At 38.1% G+C, this 26,452-nt stretch overlaps 2 protein-coding genes across 3 annotated transcripts; both read right to left on the reverse strand.

Annotated features, from left to right (window-relative positions):
- Positions 1-286: 286 nt before the first annotated feature.
- pygmb (phosphorylase, glycogen, muscle b) lies at positions 287-14,985 on the reverse strand. The gene is made up of 20 exons (XM_067444624.1): positions 14,618-14,985; positions 12,845-12,946; positions 10,965-11,043; positions 10,760-10,863; positions 10,533-10,664; positions 9,489-9,600; positions 8,854-8,936; positions 8,618-8,761; positions 7,672-7,764; positions 6,688-6,834; positions 6,267-6,430; positions 5,386-5,500; positions 5,121-5,222; positions 4,870-5,017; positions 3,547-3,605; positions 3,320-3,461; positions 3,008-3,215; positions 2,631-2,765; positions 2,433-2,499; positions 287-1,677 (listed from the first exon to the last, which is right to left on the reverse strand). The coding sequence occupies exons 1-20, from the start codon at positions 14,858-14,860 to the stop codon at positions 1,528-1,530; spliced, it is 2,529 nt and encodes an 842-aa protein (XP_067300725.1). The 5' UTR covers positions 14,861-14,985; the 3' UTR covers positions 287-1,527.
- A 1,411-nt stretch (positions 14,986-16,396) lies between these two features.
- sf1 (splicing factor 1) lies at positions 16,397-26,421 on the reverse strand. 2 transcript variants are annotated; one of them, XM_067444636.1, is made up of 11 exons: positions 26,014-26,421; positions 24,948-25,076; positions 23,038-23,113; positions 20,967-21,119; positions 20,804-20,893; positions 20,536-20,719; positions 20,194-20,417; positions 19,876-20,062; positions 17,823-18,036; positions 17,478-17,642; positions 16,397-17,395 (listed from the first exon to the last, which is right to left on the reverse strand). In XM_067444636.1, the coding sequence occupies exons 1-11, from the start codon at positions 26,261-26,263 to the stop codon at positions 17,073-17,075; spliced, it is 1,995 nt and encodes a 664-aa protein (XP_067300737.1). In that variant the 5' UTR covers positions 26,264-26,421; the 3' UTR covers positions 16,397-17,072. The 2 variants fall into 2 exon arrangements, with proteins under 2 accessions (XP_067300737.1, XP_067300746.1); XM_067444645.1 differs by lacking the exon at positions 23,038-23,113 and having other exon boundaries at positions 26,014-26,199.
- Positions 26,422-26,452: the final 31 nt, after the last annotated feature.

The following is a 26,452-nucleotide window of genomic DNA, read 5'->3' on the forward strand; positions in this document are numbered from 1 at the left end:
TCAAAAGACTTCTTAGGAGGTCTTAGGAGGTTAAAGTAGAAAATGGTTATTTAAATTGCCTTAATATTTCACATTATAGTTATACTATATTTTAGATAAAATAAATACAACATTGGTGAGCATAAGCGATTTCTTAAAAAAAAAAAAAAAAACCTTTTTAAATATCTTACTGACCCCAAACCTTTAATGATTTGTAATGATTTTTTTAATGATTCAGAAGTTTACTTCTCTATTAAGTCACATGTAAGAGCAACATAAGAAAAATAGCAAAAAGCAGCAAGAGTGATTCATTTCCTCATCTTTTATTTCTCATTTTGTCTCTCTTCAAGGGTATCAGCAGGACTGTTTGGTGTGCGTTGTCACCCACAATATGGGCAAAACATTCAGAGAGAAAAATGATCAGATTGCTGGAGCTGTTAAGAAAACTTGTCAATGTCAATGTAGGGGTGACCAGGAACTAGAGATAGAATCCATTATCACTAAAACAGGAATTCATAGTTTAATTGTCGATTGCTACATAGCCACTTCCATCAAATCCAAACACAGTCCACATCCTTGTGACATTTTCGTTTCCTATTCTAAGATTATAATTTTATCATAAAATATCTGAGTAAATACATTTCAGGGTTTTGAACACAGCCTGGCAAGTATAGAGAGTCACACTTTAGTGCTATATTAGTTTTGCTACCTCACTGGACTCAGAGCAAAGTTTCATACAGGCCCTATCATTCCTGCAGGTCCAATTTTGTGTGGTGTGAAAACCAGAGTCACGACAGTATATGTGGAAAGAGCTACAGTACAACAATTCTTGAGGACAAAAAAAGTGACAGATCATGACTAAAGTGCTAAAGTGAGGAGCTCTGCGGGTGGAAGAACAAGTCATGAGCAGCAACAATAGAGACAGGCGGAGATTTAGACCTAAACATACACAAACAACACTCATATTAATGGTTAAGGCAGGTAGTTTCAAGCAGTCAGAGGAATTTTACATAGGTTCATGGACTGTCATTGTACCATATTTAAAGTTATCAAAGGCCAAACTGCCTGTCAGAAACTGAAATAGCGCTAAAGTGTTTTTAATAATCAGTCTAAAATTGTCGATTCAAACAGTTTGCCACAACACACAAAAAAGAACACATTTGGGTGGGTTCTCAAATTGTTTCCATAACAGACTTTGACCTCACAGTGTATGTTTGGTTCTCCAGGATGAAGCTGAGCTTTTCTGCTGGCGTTGATAGACAAATACATCAGACCTTTTCATAATACTTCACAGACACACAGGAAAACTAACATTCTTACACCAACATATGTATATAAACATGCCACAAAGCTATATGCGCTTACAGCTCATCGCTGGAGCAGGGATGCAGAGAAATTGTGTGAGGCATTCTGGCTGTCTGATGGCAAGATGGAGTAACATCTATGATATTTCAACGATAAACTCAGCTTCATATATCTTCACAATGGTAAATTAGTTGAATGTGAGAATAGCTACAACATTGGAAGATTTTTATATTGTGGAACGACTTAGCGGGGGTCGTCCGGGGCTGCGATCTTCTCCAGACTAGGCTCCATGCCCCAGATCTCACGGGCGTACTGGCCAATGGTGCGGTCACTGGAGAACTTGCCACAACCAGCAATGTTGTGGATGACCATCTTGGTCCATTCTTTAGTATTCTGTTTGAGAATCAGGAAGAGAAACAAGCTCAGTTCCAGCATTGTTGTGTTTTTGTTGTGTGAAGCCCTTTACGAACAATGAATGTTAAGGACCATTTCCATCTATACATTTCGAGTGAATCTTATCGCATATTTCCAAATAAACTGATAGATCAGCTATCTTGAATGTATTATAGTCCCAAGAAAAGAAAATTAAATTTAAAATGTATTATTTTCCTTTAGGAAATTTGGTTCACATGGACTACTCACTCATTTGGTTCACATGCACTACAGTTTAAGTTTTTTAATGTTTTTAAAAAAAAGTCTCTTCTATTATTCATCAAGGATGCATTTATCTATTTTCTTAAATACACTGAAAATTTTAATTTAAAATAATTGTTTTCTATTTGAATTTTTTTTTTTTTTATGTAATTTATTCCTGTGGTGCAAAGCTGAATTTTCGGCATCATTACTCTAGCTTTCATGATTCTTCAGAAATCATTCTAATATGTTGATTTGCTACTCAAGAAACATTCATGCTTTATATTTTTGTTCTCATGTTCTTCAGGATTCTTTGATTAATAGAAAGTTTAAAAGAACAGCATTTATTTGAAATATGAACCTTTTGCAACATTATAAATATCTTTACTGACACTTTTATTTAATTTAATGCATACTTGCAAAAAAAAAATATATATATATTACTGACTCAACTTCCTTTAAGAATACTGAAACATTAATGGTGTCAAACAATATCATATTGTTTTAATACAAACCTTATACAGGGCGCTGACTTTCTCCTGACTTTTAATGTAGTCTTCATAGTCAGCAAACACCTTAAACCTGCAATCACAACCAAAACGTAATTCATATGATCAGTATTAAACTGTGACTGTGTGAGAAAGAGAGTGTAAAAGGACAAGGATATCCACGAAACAAAAGAGATGTCATATTTTTTTCCAGGTTTTTCTTACCGGTCATGGTGCATCAGCATCTTGACAATGTCTTGAAACTGCTCGGGCTCTCCAGGGCTGAAGAATCCTTTCGAAATCTGATCCATGGCCTGTTTCAGTTCTGGAATGCGGTTATAATACTCCATGGCATCGTATCTGGAAATAAACAAACTTCTAGTAAGTTAAGCAACACTGTATCTGATACCCTCATTTGTAACCTTTCCTTTAGTACAAAAATTTAACAACACTTTAAAGTTTTACTTTCTTCCTTATTTTGCTCATCTCTATTTAAGTGGATGATGTTTTTAATACATATTTTGTAAACCTTAATAAATGAATGCACAAAAAAAACCTAATAATGCTATTTGGAAAAGTTAAACTGAAGCTTATGTCATCACCCTTTCTTATCCAAAGCTTCCACATCCTTCACTCTCATGCCGAAGATGAAGAGGTTCTCTTCTCCCGCCTCTTCAGCCATCTCCACGTTAGCCCCATCCATGGTGCCGATGGTCAGAGCTCCATTCAGCATGAACTTCATGTTGCCAGTTCCAGAAGCTTCTGTTCCTGCTGTGGAGATTTGCTCGGACAGGTCAGCCGCAGGGATGACTGTAAAACGAGAGAAAGAAGTAAGCAGGGCGAGAAGTCTGAGTGAATAAATAAGACAAGAAGCTGATCCAATAATAAAATCTGCTAGGAAGTTTGCATGCTACCTTTCTCAGCCAGTGTAACCCTGTAGTTCTCAAGGAAGATGACTTTCAGACGATCGCCCACCACACTGTCATTATTCACCACTTCTCCAATCGCCGTGATCAGTTTGATGATCATTTTAGCTGTGTGATACCCGGGGGCGGCCTTAAAGATGCATGATTTAACCAATTAGCATTCAGATTTCAGTAGAACAGATCTTACTGGTCAGTGAATTGATGATCATTCTCACCTTTCCACCAATCATTATTGTCCTTGGAGTCCAGGCCTTGTTAGGCTCCTTCTTGATGCCTGATCAGATAAAATAGTAAAGTTAGGTACACTGTAAAAAAAAAAAAAAAAAAAATGTACTTTTAGATTTTTGGGGTACATTTTACAAAAAAAAAAATACTCTTTCCACTTTAAAATATCACGTTAATTTAATGTTACTTGCCATGATTTGACAGAGAGGGCCTAGATTAAACTAGGATTAGGCCTCAGTTCAATTAGGACATTTGATTCGCTTTTATAAGCATGCTGGGACTCGGCTTAAAGAGATAGTTCACCCAAAAATGTAAATTCTGTCATCATTTACTCACCCTCATGTCACCGTCTTCTGCTGAACACAAAATTATATATTTGGAAGAATGTTTGTAACCAAGCAAATAAAGCAACCATTGATTGCCCAAATAAAAATACAATGGTAGTCAATGGTTGCTCCATCTGCTTTGTTACAAACATTCTTCAAAATACCTTCTTTTGTGTTATAAACAAAGAAACTCATACAGGTTTGGACAGGGGCGTAGCACCAAATTTTGGGCCCTGGGTACAAACCATCTTGCTGGGCCCCCGTACCATGTATGTGTAGAAAACTGACTTCTAAGGCCCCCCCCCCTGCCTCGGGCCCTGGTTACTCAGTACCCTTTATCCCCCCAGTCCCACGCCCCTGGGTTTGGAACAATATAAGGGTGAGTAAATGATGACAGAATTTTCATATTTGGGTGAACTATCCCTTTAAGCTTGTCTGTCTTGAACATTTGGGTGGGGGGGGGGTGTTATTTAGATAATTAAATAATAACATTCACTGAAATAATGAATCAGTTATGAATGACATTTAAACGATTAAAAAATATAAGTAGTTTGCCACGCTGTATGTTACTGTGGGTCATTAAACCTATCCATCATCTTACCACTCGAATGCACTTTTTTATTGTAAAAACTAAAAGTGTTGAGCTTAAATTGACACTAATCTTCAGTAAACATTAAGCACCGCCTTCTTTGATCTAATTGACCATAATTTTGACATTGATGCTGTTAGAGCGCTAAAGCAGCCCAAAAATGTTAATTTTTAAACTGCTATTCTAACAACAAACAGAGTGATGTTTATTGGTGAAGGCTATCTTGGGAAAGGAATACTAGCTTTCTGCACAATACACACTGCATACTTCCTACTAAATAAAATAAAAAGACGTGATAAGTAATTTAAAAAAAGTTCCAAATTTTAGTAGCATGTTAGATACGCATTAGTCGAAGCTTGTAAACTGAGAAACATTTAGCCGTTTTAAGAGAAACTTACGGTTGTAGAGGGTGATGATGTGCAGACAGTTCAACAGCTGCCTTTTGTATTCATGGATCCTCTTCACATGGACATCAAACATGGAGTTGGGGTTAATCTTCACCTTATATTGTTCCTCTAGAAGCACTGCAAATTTCATTTTATTCTCCTGAAAACAGCAAAGCAATTAATATGGCATGTAGTGTTCATCATTCTCTTTTTAAATATGATTATTGCATTAAATTTCACTTTGAAAGTGGACTCTGTCTCACCTGTTTGACTTTAGCAATGTCTCGAATTAAAGCATCATCATCCACAAACTTCAAGAGTTTCTTCAGCTGGTCCAGGTCGCGGATGTAGTCCTCTCCAATTCTCTAACGGTTAATGTAAGACAGGGATTTTTGGTTAATAACTCTTAAATGGGTTTCAAGGGCTTGGACAGCTTAAAACTATGGTTATGATTCTTTTTGTATGTTCTCTCAGTAGTGTTTAATAGTGTGTAATAATAACTTCTTTTTTTTTACCAATGTTCCTCACCTCAGCGATAACTTCAGCCAGTCCAGGGTTACACATGACAAGCCAGCGACGAGGTGTGATACCATTGGTCTTGTTTTGAAACTTCTGTGGGTCCACTTCATAGAAGTCCTTAAAACTGTACACAGAATCAATCCCACCAAATTAGATACCACTGTTATTTAGCCAATGTGATAGAAATACATTATGAATAAGTTATAAATTATAAATTAAAAGTAATTAAAGGGACAAGATATTGTGAAATAATCTATATTTGGAATTACATATAGTAGACATATGTGTTGATTTATATAAACAGTGGTATTAAATGGTATTGGGACATTTAATTTGCATATGTATAAATGCCAAAAGCAATGGTACAATACCATTCAAAGTTTGGTCCTTTTTTTAAGAAATTAATACTTTTGTTTGGCATAGATGCATTAAATTGATCAAAAGTGACAGTAAAGACATTTTTAACTTTACAAAATACTTCTACTTCAAATAAATGCAGTTCTTTTGAACTGTCTATTAACTAAATAATCCTGAAAAATAGTATCTGTTTCCAACAAAAATATGAAGCTGCTTTCAACACTGATAATAATAAGAAATGTTTCTTGATGCAGCAAATCAGTATATTAGAATCATCATGTTACACTGAAGACTGGAGTAATAATGCTGAAAATTTAGCTTTGGCTTATTACACAGGAATACATTACAACAATATATATTTTGTTTTGAATTGTAATATTATTTTTGAATAATGTTACTGTTTTTGAGCAAATCATTGCAGACTTGGTGAGCATAGGAGACATTCAAAACAGTATTGTATAAATGTGGCTTAAGTGTCCATATAATGTTGGAGCTACTATGTATTCAAATATAAAAAAGTTATAAAGACATACACAGTGTCTTTGATAATGTCGGAGTGGATTTGCGCTACGCCATTGACTGCGTGAGAGCCAACGATACAGAGATGAGCCATGTTGATCTTCTTCTGACCTTCCTCCTCAATGAGAGACATGCGCCTCAAACGGTCAAGATCACCAGGGTAGAGCGAAGAGATCCGCTAAGAAACAGGACAGAAAATGTGAGGTCCAAACAGAGTGAAGGGTACATGGGAAGTTACTTTTTTTCATCTGAGATTTACTGGATGCTGAGTCAGGCAGAGCAGAGGAGGCTGTTTATATAACCCCAGAGTCCAATTTACTCCTTATTTGGAGTCAACACAGTCCTAATGCACAAATCTCCAAACCCCTTTAAAAAAATGCATCTGCAAAAAAAATCAAATGCAATGTTCTATGAAGAAAATGTCTGTTCCCAGACCTCTAGGTGACGTCGGTTAATCTCGTAGATGATCTCTAGGTGACGGGGCAGAAGGTTTTGGAACAGGTCGACGGGCCAGCGTTCCAGAGCTTCTGGTAAAACAGTGTGGTTAGTATATGCGCAAGTACGCACAGTGATGTCCCACGCCTAAAAAGAAAAACATTTTGAAAAAGAGAGTGAGAAAGAAAGTAGAAGAGGTAGAGTACAGCATTATGATGTTGGTCCACATGGGCAAATTTTCATTTTAGAAACAGCAAATTTAAACTTTATGTCCGGTAACACTTTACAATAAGGGTAATTTGTAGATGTCTGATGAAGGTCTTTACAATGGTCGAATCGTCAGTGTTGCACCTTTTTCCAATTGACATTAACATAAGTTAACTACATTAGTTAACACAGACTAACAATTAAATACCTTTGCACTCTTAAAATTCAAGTTTCCAAAAGGGGAGTTTTCGCAGAAATACCACAGAAGAACAATTTTTCAAACAACCATTCAGGGAACAGTTCTTAAAATAACCATTTTTCTCTTCTAAAAAACCCTTTTCCCTGATGAAAAATATTTTGTGCAATGATATGGTTACATGAATGTTCAAGGTTCTTGAACAATAAAGAACCTTAAGACATTTATTAATTTCAACATTTACTAATACACTTTTAATCAAAAGTTGCATTTGATTAATGCACGTGAATTAACATGAACAATTAACAATTATATTTTTACTATCTACCATTGTGTAAGACTAATAAATGCTGTAAAATACATACAGCTCAGGAAAGAAAAATCCAGAGAGAAAAAGAGACCACTTCAGCTCTGTGGAAAACTTGATTCTGTGTTATTCTAAGATAACAAATGTACATTATCCTTTACTTAAACAAAAAACCTTTATCTTTACAAAAAGAAAACAATCATATAGTCCTACAGTTTGACCGCAAATAATTTTTTAAGCATGTTATATGACAAGACAGGAATTTCCAGCTCACCTTTTCCCAGGTCAGTTTCTCGTCATCTATCAGTATTCTCATCAGTTCAGGAATGGCCATTGCAGGATGCGTGTCATTCAGCTGTATAGCAACCTGAACATGAAACCTTGTTTATTAAGTCCAATGCATTAAGTTGTATTGCTCAGTATCATTAAAATGAATAAATGACACCAGATACAATGTGTGTTGAATGTTCTCTATAACCCAGCATTTTAAGGGGAGTAGGGGGTGTTAAGTCGGAAATGTACGTTTAGGAAAAATAAAAAAATTCGAATATGGCCCTGTATAACTTCATAAAAGGTGGGATTGCTTGAATGGGCACTTTTCCCGGTAGAGTGCAAGAGGAAGAGCATGTCCATCAACCAGATTCGTTCGGGTTTTGGAAGACGTCGGCAGCGCTGTTATTTTGTTTTTAGACCACAAAATCAACAATGTCGTAAAGAACTGTGTTTTTGGTTGTGAGGGAAAGATAACCTTGTTCAGCCTCCCAAATAACCCAGCATTAAGAAAACAGTGGATGCAGTTTGTCTTTCTGGAGCAGCAACAGAGTTCTGCAAGTGTGTTTGTTCGTTCCCATTCATGAGTCAAAACCACAGGCGATGAGAGAAACTGCATCAAATGTCTGTGTTTTGTTGGCAATAGGCGTGTTAGTGCATATAAATGTAAACAATACGAACGTATAGTGAGTTGAAAGTTATCCAGGGATAATGCCATGATGTATTTTGTGTGTGTATGCATTCGTGTCTCTTTTAGCTTAGTTCGGCTGTTTTCAGAAAGAATCTGTACAGCATATCTTTTATAAATATGATAAAACTAAAGACTCTTGTAGATATGAAGGATGCGATACTACTCTACAGTTACTCAATATTACCATGAGACTGAATGACAGAACTGTCTTTGTTATGTACCCTTTAACATAAAACAAAGTGCTCCAGGGCTGCCCTACCTTATCTGGCAGTGTGGACAGGTCCATGCGCACTACCTCAGTTGAGCCAAACTTGGAAGCCTTGAACCTGCGGATGATGTCCTGGAGAGTCGCAGCCACCACGAAATACTCCTGCTTCAGACGTAACTCTTTCCCCTCAAAGAACTGGCATACACAAACAGGAGGATTTGTTTACATTTAGGCTCCAAGAGTCATGCGATTTGTTTCTTAATGTGAATCACTTGAGTTGCACTCACATTGTCATTAGGGTAAAGCACACGAGAGATGTTCTCCGCTAGATTCTTATCCAGAACGGCCTGGATGTAACCACCGACATTAACTGTTTAGCAAGATAGAAGGTCTGTCAGATCTAAGGCTCAAAGATACAGTTTACCCATTTAACAGTTTAGGGTCAGTAAAATTTTGTTGAAATAAATTCATACTTTCAGTCAGCAAGGATGCATTAAATTGATCAAAAGTGAAAGTAAAGTCATTTATAATTATACAAAAATTTCAAATAAATGTCGTGCTTTTAACGTTCTAATATAAAATAATCTGTTTCCATGAAAATATTAAGCAAAACAACTGTCTGCATATAACATTTATTGTAAAACTATTTCACAACATTACTGTTTTTATTATATTTTTGATTAAATAAAAGCAGCCTTGGTGAGCATAAGAGACCAACATATTTCCAAAAAATCATACCGACCCAAACCTTTGAACATTTGTGCATATGGACACAAATGGAATAGATCAGAGTTATTATTCAGATCAGAATATACAATCAGAATCATATTATAAGTTATTTGCATGATAATAAATGAATACTAAGGCTTGTGGTTGTTAAAATGTCTTATGATCATTCATTGTTTGATTGAAGAGAACTCACAGTCTTTGAGGTGGAATTCACATGGAGCTTTGGCAGACCAGAGCCTCATTGTGTTAACAATGTTGTTTCTGTATCCTGGTACAGGTGTGTCATAGGGGAGGGCAAGGATCACCTGGTAAGCCAAACAGGAACAGATTTTAATAGGAAAACATAGAGGTACGTCTGTAAAAAGACACAATTCTACCACATGTAGCATCAGTGTCGCTTTGCATACTTTGCATTTTGTTTAGTTCTACTGAAATTCCTGATGTACACTCTGTTCAAAACGGGTTAGTAAGACTTTATGCTCACAAGGCTGCATTTATTTGATATAAAATACAGAAATATTATTACAGTTTAAGGTACCTGTTTTTTTATTTAATATATAATTTATTTCTGTGATTCAAAGCTAAAATTTCAGTCAGTCTTCCAGTCTTCAGTGTAATATGAACCTTCAGAAATCATTCTAATATGCTGATTTGATACTCAAGAAACATTTCTTAATATTATCAATGCTGAAAACTGTTTTGTACCTTAATATTTTTGTGGAAAGCATAATACTTATTTTCAGGATTGTTTGATAAATACAAAGTCCAAAAGAACAGCATTTAACATTATACTTTACGTTTGGTAACATTTTGTTTTACTGTCACTTTTAAACCATTTTTCCCAGCTGAATAAAAGCATTAATTTCCCTTTATTTTATTTTTTTATTTACTGACCCCACATTTTTGAATAGTAATGATCAAGAAAAAAAGATTTTAAAGTGTATAAAATGGTCCAGTTATGAGGAAATTAGATAGACTATTCTTCCCTTAAGACCAGACCTAGAATATAAATTATAATTGATAATTGAGAAGAGTAGGGAAATCTTGAGAATTATTGATAAATAGAGTTATGAAAAATATGTGTTGCTACTATCAGGATGTAATTTCTGTTTCTCTTATCTTTTTCAGCCAATATATCCAATTGTTGATTGTCTTTACTAAGATTCAGGTACCATCCAAATGTAAGGGAATGTTGAAATTACTGTAATAAAACTAGAAATAATAAAAAAGCTCTCACCTGTGTGTCCACCCATTTCACTCCATCAGGGTGGTGCTCCACCCGACCATAGAAATGCACAGGACGCATGTATTCAGGCCGGGCTTTTTCCCAAGGGTTTCCATAGCGCAGCCAATCATCTGCCTCCTCCACCTGTCAAATCATGTCAGTCGTTTACTAAGAGCCAAATGCATCAAGGGAAGTGAAGTACATTTCACTGAGATATTGTTGCAAGTTTTTTTTTTTACCTGCCAGCCTTTCACAATTTTCTGATTAAAGATTCCAAACTCATAACGGATTCCATATCCATATGCTGCCAGGCCCAAGGTTGCCATGGAGTCCAGGAAGCAAGCTGAAGAAGAAGAGAAATTAAAGTGAAAATTAAAGCACCAACTCAACAGCGCATGCCTCCATTAATCTTATGATCAGCACATTTAAAGCGACTGAGTTCACCTGCCAGTCGACCAAGGCCTCCGTTACCCAGGCCAGCATCCTCCTCCATGTCCTGAAGCTCCTCCATATCCAAACCCAACTGAGAAGAAACAGAATATGAGAGGCAGGTATAGACCAAATCATGTGTTACTACAAAACATGCCCTGTTGCCTGGATTCATCTTTCAACACATCTTCATAGCATTCTCAGCATACCAATGCTGATCTAGAATGATTTGCCTTTCATATCTTAATGAATATGATTAAAAACCAGGGGCAGTTGATCCAATATGAGCTGTATTACAGTGCATATATACATACAGCGCTAGATCTCCTCCATATGCTCTTTTCCTATTTATAATTGTGCTATCACAGATGATGATGATGATGATGACAGATAATGTCCCCTTTTCTTTATACAAAAGGCTTTTTTATAGGTAAGGCAATAAGGTCAATAATAACAGATAATGTTCCCCAGGTATTAGAGATCTCCTGTATTTGGACAAATGATTAGTCCCGCCCCACACATGTTGTTATGTATAGCCTGATCAGCCATTCACACAGATTGCAATTCCTTTTTGTGCCACTAGGGGCTCATAAATGACACACAATTTATACACTTCCTTACAGACTGCTGGAGGCGTGACATATTTTTGTAGGCCAAAACCAGAAAACAAAAGTTAGCATTTTATCACTTCTGGTTCCATTCAGGGCCGTAACCACCATAGACAATGAGGGGGACAAGACCCCGCCAATACTTAGAAATGGCCAAATTGATTTTCTTGATGTTGCTCTGTTGCACTCCATTACGCACCTCTCTGTTTATTTTTAGGATGATAAAAAGTTTTAAATATTACATTTTTAGACCGGTCTCCCTCAGCAGCCTAACTGCACTCATCAATGTCAAAATGAGTGAGGTGCCCAAAAAAATCAAAGAGGACAAGTCTTATGTTTACAGAATATGAGTGTGAATTGCACTGCATTCGCAACACTTTAGTTATAGCAGTAAAAAAGTGTGTGGGAAGACGTAGACAAAACATTTAATAACGTATTTGACAATGTTTTACAATAGAAAATATCAGCAGTAATACCAAATGATGCAGACTACTCAACCTTTTTATGAAACCACCATTTTGATTTGAAAATATGCTATTATTTTTAGGTTTCATGTGATTCATAATTGAATGAGACAAGAAACGTTTTGCGTTTTTATTTTTTACATATTAGACATACCACTAATGGTAAATGTGTGAAAAAATTATATTATTTGCAAATGGTGAAGCCTATTTGATTAGGCCTACTTCTAATTCTTATGTATTTCAATCCTTTATTTAATTACTTATTATTTAATTACTTCTATGACATATTAATAGCCCATCTATTAAGCTTTTTTGTCTTTAAACGTCAGCTAATCAGTGACTAAATATAATTACAAATGTTGTCGGGAACATTAAATGTCATCATGTCGACACTAGACTCGTTGTGTTTATAATTGCGCTCTTGCAAGCTTTTAAAAAATTTTTTTTTAAATAAAGACTGAAATAAAGACTGAATTGTTGGAAGCTCAGTGATGGGACATTGAAGTCATGCGACCGTGGTGTAATTCGTTTATAGTCCACGTTTAGATTTTCACTTGCATTTAGGCTTCAGGTTTCATAAAAGTTCAAAATTAATTAATCTAAAACTCATAAAAGTGGTGTTCATTTGTAAAGATTATCATTATGAACAAAACATGTAAGAATCATAAACTTGTTAGTCAGATCTTATTCTGAAATAATCCAAAAGCCAATTGGAAAATCCTACTGGGTTTTTGACCAGGGAAAAACTTCAGGGTTGGCCTACAAAAATATGTAATCCCAGCAGAACTATCTGCAGTGTTTAGTTGTACATAGCTCCTCTCACCTGATAGATAGCCTCGTCACAAGCATTCTCCAAAGCTAAGTTTACCATGGTGTTTTGAAGGGTCCGGCCCATGTAGAATTCCAGAGAGAGATAGTACACACGCTAGAAGTGCAGACAAAGGAGAAAGGGGGAAAAAAGTAAAGACAAGATAATGCAAGTAAAAGGTTTTTTATTTTTTATAAACGTTTTTTTATACCTAACACCAACAGCTGAGAGCCATTTAAAACAACAGTGAAGTAGGAGCCATAAAAGCCAATGCTGTGCAGGCATCTAGTAGTGACATGTATTATTGTGACAGGTGCACATACACACAAGCCTAAACTGTATTCCTTGTCTTGAGACCTCATTGAGCGCCACCGCAAAACATTCAACCATTAAAGGTTGCCCAACGACACAACTATCATGGGAGATTTGCTAGTGAACGAAAACTAGTGTGTAATGTTTCAGTCTCTTGTCTTTAAATGATAACAAAGGTTATGACAGAAGAATGTTTGCGCGCTGTGTCTCTGGCACATGTAAAAATAGCGGCATTAGCTGTCAGGTTAGCATGCCAGCCACAGGGTCGTAGAACAAGATCCTGGACCCTATGCATAGGCAGTCCTGATGGGCCCCCATATTCCATGTTAAAATATATTCCAGACTTTTCAAGGGCCCTCTCTCCCCTTGGGGCCCTGTCCTGGTAATCAGTACTGGTTTTACCAGCAGTCCGAAACCCCTGGCTAGCCACTCAGATAGTGTGGACACAAATTCCACATACAGCCGTATCCTACTCTTCTATTTTTGCTTTTTATTTTAGAAATAAAAAAAATAAAACATTAATAAAATATCATTTTAAAATTAGTAAGATCCGGTTCTGTTTACTCATGCGTTCCTTTCCAAACGCAAAATAACAGTTATGGATTTATGAGTAAAATAATGTTTGTGCAAAAAGCTGCTTATAAGAGCTAAAATGATTGTCTAGCCTCTTTGTGATAACCACGCTTCCTTATTCAAATTTTAGGACTGGACAGACCGAACATTGTAAAACGAAGGACCAATCACAATTATGTATGCAAATGAGCACAAGAAAGGTATCCATAAATGATGATATGTTGTGATGAAATGATTAAATCGATGGGAGATTTTAAAATTGGAATTTAATCTTGCAACGTGACTATAGGAAAAAGGAGGGCAAAATTGTAAAATTGTGTAAAAAAAAATAAATAAAAAAAATAATAATAATAATTTTCCGTCTGGATTGGTAGCCTATATTCAGCGGTTCTGCAACTGTAATAAGAACGATGTTTAGTTTTGGGCATTACAGAAATGACGATTAGATTGTTAACTTGTTTTAACATAATGCGCACATGTTGATATTCCGAAAATAACTCGCACGTCGACGATTCAAAAATAGCAGTTTGACCTGTTGATACTTGTCAAGGACGCATAGAAAGCTCTCCATGCATGCGTGTTAATTCATCTGCGGGACATTGATTGAAGGCGCTTCCTGACATCAGTCTAAAGAGATTATGTAATTATTGGAAGAAAAAAAACTACCATGCTGTTCCATTAGAATTAACCGTCATTTTCTGGTGCAATACAAAATATCTCAATATTAAACCTGCAAGTTGCAACAAGGATGTAGATGTTTCTTTTTGCATTGTGCAATGTCACTATACTCTACTGCGCAACATTATGTCCCCTGTTGTGTGATCCGACCCCCCCTCCCTCCTGTCAGTGGTGTACGTGCGGCCCCCGACTGAAGGATGAAACTGCGGCATTCGAGTTTCTTACTTTCGGGTCTTTCTCGTAGTAATGCTGCTGCGTCCGGATCCATCTTCCCACCAAATGGTCGCGCACGGTGTGAGCCAGGGCGAAGTAGTAGTCGCGCTTCGTTGCAACATTACGATCCTTAACCAAAGTGAAGTGCAGATGGCGATTAAAATTGGTCTTGAGGTCTGCGACGTTTTCAACCCCGGCGAGACCTCGCACGGAAATTTGCTTCCTCTTCTCTTGGTCCGTCAGTGGCTTGGACATCTTGTAGACTGTTATATAATAGTGGGTTTCGTGCAGCAGGGATATTAGTCTACGAGACTCTGCGTGTGTTTCGACGCGCGTCACCGTGATCTCCAGCTGATGCTTCAGGGTCAAGCGCGCTCATTGGCGGCGCGCACACCCTCTCTAGGCAATACATGATGATGACTACTATATATTTACAGGCTGGGCGGGTCATAATAGCCTAGGCCTACATTTATTCAAAGAAAGTTTATTTTTATAGCACGTTTCATACACAATGTTAATTCAAAGTAGACCTACTTTATATCGTACAATAATCAACAGAATAATAAACAACAAAAAGTAATTAAAACATGTAAATAATATATTTTAAATGCTATTATAAGAGGGAAAAAAAGAATAATGGCTCCTAGAAGACAATTGCAAAAGACTAATAATTACTCATTACAAATTACAGGTAAAAACTTCTTGCAGAAAGTTGACCACACTGGGTTACTGAATAATTCGCACACTGCTGACAGAAGTGACAGGAAATTAGAAGTTTAAGGGTGCACGGGTCTCATCATCACTCATATGCTAAAACTGATATCAGTGTCCATCAGACACAAATCATTGGCCAATAATGTCCGCAGGGACACCTATGAGCCACCACCATATGGCTGTTGTTACTGCGGCCTCGTATTTGCAGTTTACGCTGTAATCCCCATTGTCTGACTGTACTTGTATCTGCTTATAACCAGTGCATAGCAGCAAGCGTACCTATTTTCTAAAAGTACATTCAAGCCACAACTAAAAGTTAAAGCCCACTTGTTTTATAGCAGGATTACAAAAAATAAAAAACATAACTAGTGTCTTCTCATTTCAGGTGTCATGCCAAATAAAATAAACAATACACACCTAGACAAAACCAATGCAAGACACACAACTACCATTATAGAGAATGTGGAAGGCAACAGCAAACATTACTGCTGGTGAGACCACAGAAACAGACCCTAAACACACCAACTTCAATTTCAAATGTCTTTTCTGAGAGAAATTCAACCACTAAACACAAGACAGTTAACACTGAAACCTGGAAAAGAAAGACTTGATATTAACAAAACAGATGTGGAAGATTGACACCATGTTTTCATAATCATACATGGTTCGATTGTTGGCCAGAGGAGAACTGGCAGCCTCTGGTTTCTCCAAAGGTTTTTTTTTCCTCCTCCATTTTGTCACCTGTATTTTGGGTTCCTTGCACGGTCACCTCTGTCAGTGGCACTTAATATTTAACAATTTATGATCTGTCTGCATTGATACTGAATGTGAACTGAACAGGGTAAAAACTTCTCAGTTTTTCTGTCAGAGCTGCTGTATAGACAAATCAATAACCAACAGTTTTTACAACAGAAATTAATCAACACTGAACTTAAGCTGTACAATTAAGCTGAACCTTTTCTTTTGGAGCTGCTGTACAGCCAAAACAACCTTTGTTGCAGTCATTTCCTATTATCACTGTAAAGCTGATTGAAATTTTGCATTGTAAAAAGCACTATAAATAAAAGGTACCTTGACTTAACCATGCCAACTTTTATTTAGTTGAATGCTTCATTACAAAAATATTGAAATACATTTGGTGGAAGGCATTAATGAAAAGATCTTTTAAATAAAAACAGTTTTGGGAGGGGTAGGGGTACAAGGCGCGCACAAATTATACTGACCACCTAATAGAGTAAGCCAATCATCTACAACATCTTGAAGACATGTGTCTTTTTATACTATGCAGCAACAAATGCACAGTTGGTTAAGAGTGTAAATGGTTGTTTATACACCTGTTGGAATGTTGCTAACTGAATCTTAAGCAGATGTCACTTTTACTTGCTGGAGACAGTTTGAAATGAAACATGAAATAGCAGGCTGGCAGAAACAAAAACACACATTCCCTGCAAAACATCATTTTCAACAAATATCCTTAACAGATCAAATACTACAGTTAAAAATCATTAACAATTGCAGCAAATTTACAAATTAACCACACCGTCTCTCTCACACTCTAGCTCGATTTGTGTGTCCAAGCATGGAAAACAAATTAGAACCGAGACCAATCAATAGAAAAAAATAAACCTTTAGCAACTAATCACATCAAGCTGTTAAATGAACAGAACAAGATATAGTCTTGTGATGTATCTCTGTATATATTTTAGGCATCACTGCACGGTCACAGGGCCACAAAGACTAAATCGAGGTTCATTTAACTCTGAGGCGGAGGGGGCGGAGGTGCAGGAGGCATCCCGTAAGGTGGCATACCGGGGATACCCATCATGGTCACAAAGTTAGGGTCCATGGGCGGGGGTGGGGGAGGGGGCGCATACATCATGCCTGCTGAGCCAGGTGGAGGGGGTGGAGGAGGAGGGGGGGCACCAGGAGGAAGTGGGGGTTGGACCCCAGGTGGAGGCGGCACCATAGAAGGGGTGCCCATGGGCGGAGGGGGCTGAGCAGCTGAGGTGGCTGTCTGCTGAGGCTGTTGCCAGGGTGGCAAGTTTCCAGTGGCAGAGGTGGATGTGGTGGTTGTATCTGCGAAAAAAATAAAGGTCAATGAAGACTAAAGAAAAAACACTTTAATGACATCAAACATGTACTACTGTAAAACACTTACTCTGTTGCCATGGCAGTGGAGCGCTGGTTGCCATGCTGCTGGTGGGTGGTGGAGGAGGGGCCTGCTGTTGCCATGGTGGCAGAGGTCCTGAGGGTGGAGGTGGTGGTTGGTTGTTGGGGGGAGGTGGAGGTGGGGGCATCATACCCATGGGTGGTGGCAATAAACCTGATCACCAGACAAGGGAGGGAAACCATGAGCTTTCTAGGTATCAAAGTATGATAGCAAGCATACTCAAATATTACCAGACACGTTAGTCAGGAGTTGCTTGGTAAAATAAGTTTGGATGAGTTACATTTCACTGAGCAGGAATTGCATTACTGAATAAACGTCACAGGTTATACTCACTCATTGGGTGTCCGGGTGGTGCTGGGCCCTGGCCCATTGGAGGAGGGGGCGGCTGCATCCAGGGTGGAGGCATTCCATTGGGGTTTGGTGGCATAGGAGGGACGCCCATGTTTGGCATTGGTGGAGGGAAGTTATGAGGGCCACCAGGACCCTGGTGCATGCTATGGTAATTCCTGTTATCAGTAGGGCCTGAATTCATCCAAGGAGGACGATTCTGAAAGGTGTTAGAAAGAGATCTTGGGTGTTTCTTTGGAACAAAGTAATAGTACTATTCAGCAAGGAAGCAATAAAAGTTTGTCAGAAAGTAACATTAAAGGGATCCCCTGGTGTTGAGACTTGTATGGCTTAATGTAACATAAATGATGTCTCTTACTGAATTATGTAGTAGAAAACCCATGAAAGATCTACGTTATTTTAAAAATCGATTTTATATTTGGACCATGGGCGGCGCCATTTTGTTTGCGTTCTAGGTTGATGACGTAGAGTGGTTGAACTCCTCAATCAGCTGGCGTTACCCGTAGCTATTTTTACCACAACGCAACTCGAAAATTGTTTCAGAGTTAAACAAAACCAATGAATTCCTTTGTAATTATACTTAAAACACACTCAAACATACATGTGCACACAAACTCACCTACACAAGTCACAAACAGATCGGCGGGCGCGCACACGACAGGCTCTGTTTCAATCGAGATGTTGGGCTGCTCAGTCTCCACGACAGGGACTGAATCTGAAATCGACCCTATACCCTTAAATAGGGCATTATTTGAAGGGACGGACATTTGTAGTGTTGTCCGACACCATGGTGGACATGTTCGAGTGCAGTCATTCAGTCTCACGTTCCACCGCAATAAAGAGTGTACAGCCGATTTACAAACAGCTGTCCGACTTCACGGACTCAAACATACATGTGCACACAAACTCTCTCTCTCACACAGACTCACACACACCCCAACAGATCGCCGCGAACACACACACACACACACACACACACACACACACACACACACACACACACACCCCAACAGATCGGCGCGAACACACACACACCCCAACAGATCGGCGCGAACACACACACACACACCCACGCACTGCGTGCGCGCATACATAACCCTCAATCTATTCCCTGTGTTGATATCCTAGATAGACTGATAGTAGATTAACTGTATGCCTAATGTGACCAGCAGAGGGAAATATCTAGGTAGGACGATGGGATAAAGTAACGTGAGGAAGAGAGGCAGGATGTTTTGGTGATGATGCATGCGATTGAGACAGAGCAGTCTGTCGCTGACCTAGGTGTGTGTGTGCGCGCGCCCGCCGATCTGTTTGTGACTTGTGTAGGTGAGTTTGTGTGCACATGTATGTTTGAGTGTGTTTTAAGTACAATTACAAAGCAATTCATTTGTTTTGTTTAACTCTGAAACAATTTTCGAGTTGCGTTGTGGTAAAAATAGCAACGGGTAACGCCAGCTGATTGAGGAGTTCAACCACTCTACGTCATCAACCTAGAACGCAAACAAAATGGCGCCGCCCATGGTCCAAATATAAAATCGATTTTTTAAATAACGTACATCTTTCATGGGTTTTCTACCACATAATTCAGTAAGAGACATCATTTATGTTATATTAAGCCATACAAGTCTCAACACCATGGGATCCCTTTAAAGACAAAAAACAATTCAAACAAATGCTTTGCTATTCCCCTCCCAAAAAAATGTATCATCAGTTTCCAGCAACTGATTAAAACATTGATATGAAATGTTTCTTGAGCACCAAATGAGCATATTTAGAATTATTTCTGAAGGATCATATTACACTGAAGACTAAAGTAATGATGCTGAAAATTCAGCTTTGACATAAATTACCTTTTGAAATGTATTAACAGTAATATTGGATTTTTTTTACAGCAAATTTGATCAAATAAATGCAATCTTAGTGAGCATCGGACACCATTATTAAATATAAAAGCACAACCGCATTAACCAAATGCAAACTTTACAACAGTAGTGCATATACGCATATTATGAATAATTGTGCATGTCTTTGGTCTTACTGGTGGTGGTTGATTGTTGTTGGGTCCTGTTGGACGAGGTCCACTAGTGGGAGAATTGCTGTGACCCCCACCGGAGGAAGGGACTGGAGCCTCTCCTAATTCTGCCATAAGAGACAAGTACTCTTTATCCATACGTGCCTTATCCTGAGCAGACTGGGGTGGTTCGCCTGCCCGGGGAGCAAAGGAACTGTAGGGAAGAGAAATAAAATTAACCCTATCGTGTTGTCTGAACTTTACTTGACATAACCAGAAGGTGGTAAACTTTTTAGAGGGGAAAACTTTTTTAAATAAATGCTTATCACTGGTGGATGGTCTTACCTGGTAAACTTGCAGTCTGATGAGATGTGACCTGCTCCACCACACTTTGTACAGACCGTTGTATTTGTGATGCTGCGAGGCTCTGTGCTCTGCCATGGCCGTAAGATCCTGTTATCATCTTCTCTCAGAGTGCCATTGAGTCGTGCCAGCTCCCTCAGTTGCATCTTTCTCAAATCATTCTGGTCCTCAGGGGTCTCAATGCCCTGCTTGAGGATATTACGTATCTACGTACAAAAAAGAAAGCACTTAGAAACATGCAAAAGAAAGGTTGTTGATGCACAGCTATACAATTTTATTTTGAAACTGGTTTTCCAGGTGCAAGAATGTCTGATGGGGACTCACCTGCTCCACAGCTTTCTTGACATTCTCCATTGTGTTAGCAGTGACTAGTGCATGAAGAGGTTCATCTTCTCCTGGAAGCATCTGTCCATCCTTACGACCCACCTTCCCTTCCTTCACTGAACCTTTACCACGAATCATGATTTTAGCACAGCACTCTTTCTCAATGTTCTTCAGAGTGTTTCCACTGGAGAAATAAACAAAACAAATATATTTATGATGACGAGACTAAGGAATCAGTAAAGATTAAGTGTAAAACCATGCAACTTACCGTGGTCCAATCAAAAGACCAACAAAGTTGATCTCTGGATATTCATCCTGAGGAATCATCACCTTATCACTGACCCTAGTAGCTGGAGGTCTAAGGAAGAAAAAAAAATTCAGACCCTGATATTCTCAGATAATAAAATTAAATAATTTAGTAGAAGCCATACTTATAGTCAGCAGGGGGTTTAAATTCAGGGTTCAGTCCCACCATCTCTGTAATAAGAGAATGTCTCTCTTCCTCCAGTTTCTTGCGTGTACGATATTCACGCGTGTTAAGCCTCTTGCCCTCGCTGTTGTAAATGGGCTCAGGAGAGGGAGACCTGTGAAGAGTAAAAGAAAAACAGAAAGATGCAGCATAGTCAAAACCTTAACGCAGTTCTTACACCCTCAACAGTTAAACTCAATGGCTTGCCTACTCTTAACTGATATTAGTTTGACTTGTTCTGATGTCATTTAAAAAGTGCATGGGATGCCCCAGAGTGCTCACATTCTAATGAGAGACGAGAGAGAATCTTATATTGAACCATTTAGGAAGGGAAAATACCTTCAGATTGAAGAGCTTGAAATTCAGAAGAAAAAAAAGGCGGCAAAACTTGGCATCAAGGAGTCCACTGAATTTTTAAACATTAATAAAATGCGTCTGTCTCAATATTATCTAGGGGATGAAAAATAGGACAAATATCTGAGACAAATGGGGCAACCAACACACTTGGAAAGAGCGTCTGTTCTTGAATGCTGATCTAAACCTTCACACGCTCTCAGAGAGCATTCCAACTGTTACCTTCCCCTTGGACGGTGCTGAAAACCTGTTAACCTGCACAATGAGGCTCTGTGCTTGAAAAAAGTTACGAGAGGGGGAATTTGGGTTAGAGAAATAAATTTGGATTAAATATTAACCTTCAACAGCCCTCAAACAAGACAGCCACACAAGCGTGACAGTTTCATGAGAGGCAACCCGAAGAGGAGAAAAGTGGGGGGAAAAAAGAGGGAAGAATTTTCTGCTGGTTTTCTTTTGATATCTCCAGCGCTGACAACCTGAAGCACCCCCCAGCTTTGTTTTGCGAGCTGGACGTTGAGGAGCGATCGTTCCTAAATCCTGGAGTGGATAGACCTTTAAGAAGAACCTTTTTAGAGTTGGCGGTGTAAAAACGTCGGATTAAGATGTGCCGGAGAACCTAAGGCTGTTCAGAGAGCAAGGGGTGTGGCTACTAAAAAGACACTCTCACGTCAGAAACATGACATTTCCTGCTATGTTGGATGCTTATGAAGTCTATGAGTGGCCAAAGTGATCAAAATGTTAAGGTTATGGTTATTCCAGAAAGAAAAGGTCAGAGGAGTCTCCTCCGAGCGGTCTTCCAGTGTGGAAATCTGAAATACTGTGGAAGTTCCTGGACAAAATGGTGCTAGCCCCATTATGGAAAATCATTATTGACCATCCAATTTATCAAGCATTCAGGTTTTTAGGTTTAAAGGACTCGGTTCTGTTCATAAACACTACATATCGGAGGTGAGAAAGATGGGGCATTCAAAATGCAATATAATCTAATGAAAATCAGAAATTCTTTAAATGGCTTAAATAGTGGATAAAACGAACCTACCATCTTATACTTCAGGAACTACACTGGGATAATATATTCTACACAAGCATTTAAAATACATATTTCACAAAAAATAAACATGCATGCAAAAAAAATAATTCTTACAAAAACAGTTCAGAATAGAATTAGGAATAAAATATGATTTGCTTAAAACGATCAAGACTAGCATTGCTTATGAATGCACATTAAGTCCGGTGCTATGTATTGTCAACAGTTAATCCTCACTGTCATAAGACAAAAGCAACTTCTAATTTCAAAGTATAACACTGGCCAGTTACCTGGCAACCCTAACTGAATGAAAAAGTCTGATCTTTTATATGACAATAGCCTTCAATCATTTCTTTGCCTCTGTGTACAGAACAGATCCAAACGTCTCAAATTCAACTAAGCATTTCAAACATTAGAATGCTTAGGAATGTAACAAAACCATGTTCATTATAAATCAAAACATTTTCTAAACTCTTTAACTAGAAGGCAAAGATATGACATTTTATACAAAAGCATTTAGACTTATTTCTTCATTAACAATCACTTACCCCTATAAAAATTAGTACACTTACGAACTGGCCTCACATAAAATGGCGCATTAAAAAGGTAAAGAAAATGTTACTGTTGGTGGGTTTAAAATCGTTATTCCGACCTGTCCTCAGGGTTAACAGGGATTCCCAGGTCTCCTGTACGCAGTTTACGTGTCAGGTCTTCAATCTGCAGTTGGACTGGAAGAAATCAGGTTAGGAAAGAAAAAAACAAGGATGGAGAGAAATGTGGTTAACAACAAAAAAACCCCACAAAAGCAGAAACAGTACACTCTAAAACTTAATGTGACTACGGTTAAACAACAAGAAAAAAGAAAAAGAAAAAAAATTACCATGGTAATTGTCAGTTTACTAAGAATCAGAGTCAACTAAAGACTTTTGATTCTCTGCAACACATTTTCTGAAATACTGTGACCCCGACAGGAATTTGAGAAAACTTCCTTATGTTAAAGCTTGCAAATATTCTGAAGAGCCTATACAGATTTCCCCAAACATCAAAATTCAGGGTTTGGCCAAATTAAGACTGAGAAACCTGGGGGGGTATTTCAGTAAATAAACATTTCAGAAAAAGGTTAATTGCAACAGGCTTTCGATTTTATGCCACCAACTTTGAGAAGTGAAATTACTAAAATTTACATTTCAAGCATACACTTAAAAATATTAGTTCACATACTATTGTCATATTAAGCAAGCTAAAAAAAGGTGGCAAAAACATGAAGGCCTGTCAGGGGAAAAACAAGTTGGGTTTGAAGAAATCAAAAATCATATTGGCTAAGTGGCTTGAGCAACTGCATCCTCAATGAGATTGTAATGAAGTTATTTAGAGGATAACACCAGTGTAACATTATTATTCTCTAAAGAAAAAGTTAACATAACTTCAATAACATTCAACAGGTTTTTGAGAGGTCACAAGAACCACTTACCAGCAGTTACCAACACTAATCATTTAGATAAAACGGAGTTCTACTATTTAGAAATTATTAGACAAACAGATCAGCCGTTAACATTTTTTTTTTGTGTTTCATGCAAAATACTAAATTTAACTAGGCCTCAAGCCACGGCAACCAAATCGGCCTGTACAAACCCAAAAACTGACCTGTATCACTCATGGAAGCATTTAATGGGTTCACATGCATTTCTCCGTGACATGCTTAAGAGAATCAGACCCCACAGGTCACACGTTGAATGATGCAGGTTGATGGTAGGTAAAGGACATGAGGTGTCAGTTATCAATAGAGGACTAGTTAAGGAGATGTAGGTCACATTATCATTAAAACCACCACTACATCACATGCCATTGCAAAACAAGTGCCTGACAGCAATGAGAAAGCAATTTACTACACACTGCTTTCAGACACAGGGTATGGTGATGACTTTCGCAATTCAGTGTTGGACCTGCATTGCTTTGCAGTCAAATTGGACTTAAAGACATTTTGCATAGAAAACATGAGCAGTGATGGAGTCCTGCAGCTGGAGATATTTCACAGCAAGCAGCAACATCAGAAAAACACTGTGGGATCTTGCTAATGGACATCAGATGGTAAGCAAACATTGACAGTGCTACGAATACCTCGGTGCTTCCTAGACAAATAAAAACGTCCTCACATTGCACATCGATGGAGTTAGTACATTCTAGTGAACATGGGCAAAGTGCTGAATTTCGATGGATTGACTTCTTTGAGAAGAACATCTCTATACAGTAATACATATAGAGATGGCGATTTTGCACTGTGACTTTTCAGATCAAAGGTTAGCAACAACCAAATGGTTATCCCATAAATAGACCTCAACTTAATCAGCAAAGTAGTCAGACTAGTGAAATTCAGCAATTACATCCTGCATGTGATGTGCAAACTGTGAGGAAATAATAAAACAATAAGATTTGGGACAAAAAAAGTGAGTTGTCTAGGTGTACACAGATCCCCCAACCCCCAATTTAAAAACACAATATTCTGCCACTTAAATGATTTGACTTAAGACACACATTGTAATAGCAATACATTTAGATATTCACCTATATAAGCTCGTTCCTGGTCCCGAGTCAGCCCAGGAGGGATCACGGTAGGCATGCCCGGGATGACAGTCTTCTGATCCGGCGTCTCGCTGCTCCAACGACTCCTTTTCCGCTTCTTCTGGCCAAAATCTAAAAGAGAACTTTATTAGTGACACAGCATGCAAAGTCCATATAAAGACTATAAAAAGTAAACATTACATACATACATACATAGTATAAAGTGTCATCCATTATATTTCTTTCCTCTGTGAAATCATAAATGTGACACTGGACCACAAAACCAGTCATAATACGCACGTAAAATGTGTGTAAAAAATCTGTAGTAGTATGCAATGCTAAGGACTTCATTTAGACAACATTAAAGCTATTATCTCAATATTCTGATTTTTTTGAACTCTCAGACTCCAGATAAATAGGTTGTACATCCGAACAAACCATACATGATTGGAAAGAAAGCAATTTAGTAAGCTTGCAGATGATGTATAAATCTCAGTTTAAAAGAATAAATAAAAATGACCCATATGACTGGTTACATGGTCCTAGGTCACAACGATGTTTTTATTTATTATAGAAACTCAGGTTGACATATATTATAAGAAATTATTGTGAGATACAGAGTGACAGCTGATATACATTTTATGTAGTCTGTTATAAAGATCTCACTAATTTACATTAAACAAAATGATATTTCTGTTCGGCCTTACAAATAATACAATCTGTATCGTAATGTATATTTTGCTTAGTTTTGAAGAGTTTGTTGTTTCTTAAGGATTAAAAACGGTTTATTTTTTTTAAAAGATTAGTTTATGTTATTTAATCTGTTAAATTGCATGTGGTTAAACAACAATATGAAGATCAACCTGTACAATTGATTTCGTGAACTCACCTAAAGGCTATTATATACGTTACACTACAGGTTAATGCATTGCACGGTCTAAAGCATTTTATTAGACAATGCTACTTAAAGAACAAAAAGTCAATGACTAAAGAGCTCAAGTAATAAAAGCACAATTATGGACCAGGCCGTTGGTCCTGAAAGTGTCTCAGGCCCGTCCATGCTGTTTACCTCCACTCCCCGCCTGAGCCGGTAGCACAACTCCGACTGGGGTTGAGAGCGCAGAACTCACAGGTACGGGGAACTGGGGAAAACCTGGGTTTGTTAATTGCGGTTGCTGGAAGTTCTGCAGCGGGAAAGACACCGCAGGTCCGGGTGGTGGTGCCATTAACGCCGCGCCGGGGCCAGACTCGAAGCCTCGCTTAGCGCCGATACTCGGGTGGAGCTTCCCCAGCGGGGTTGCGTTGGCTCCCGTTGCCATTTCTGGGCGTCAGGGGCTTCTCCGTTGTTTAATATCTGGACAAAATCTATTTAAACGTTGTGGATAATGTAATTAATACGAACGTACGTCTCCTTATCTTGCAACCACCTTCTATCAACCGCTGGCTAAGATGGCGTCTTCAGAGAACGACAAAGGAGATTTGACATCAATTTAGAACGATCCGATAGG

Source organism: Pseudorasbora parva, chromosome 1 (genome assembly GCF_024679245.1).
Source record: "Pseudorasbora parva isolate DD20220531a chromosome 1, ASM2467924v1, whole genome shotgun sequence".
NCBI classification, from domain to species: Eukaryota; Metazoa; Chordata; class Actinopteri; order Cypriniformes; family Gobionidae; genus Pseudorasbora; species Pseudorasbora parva.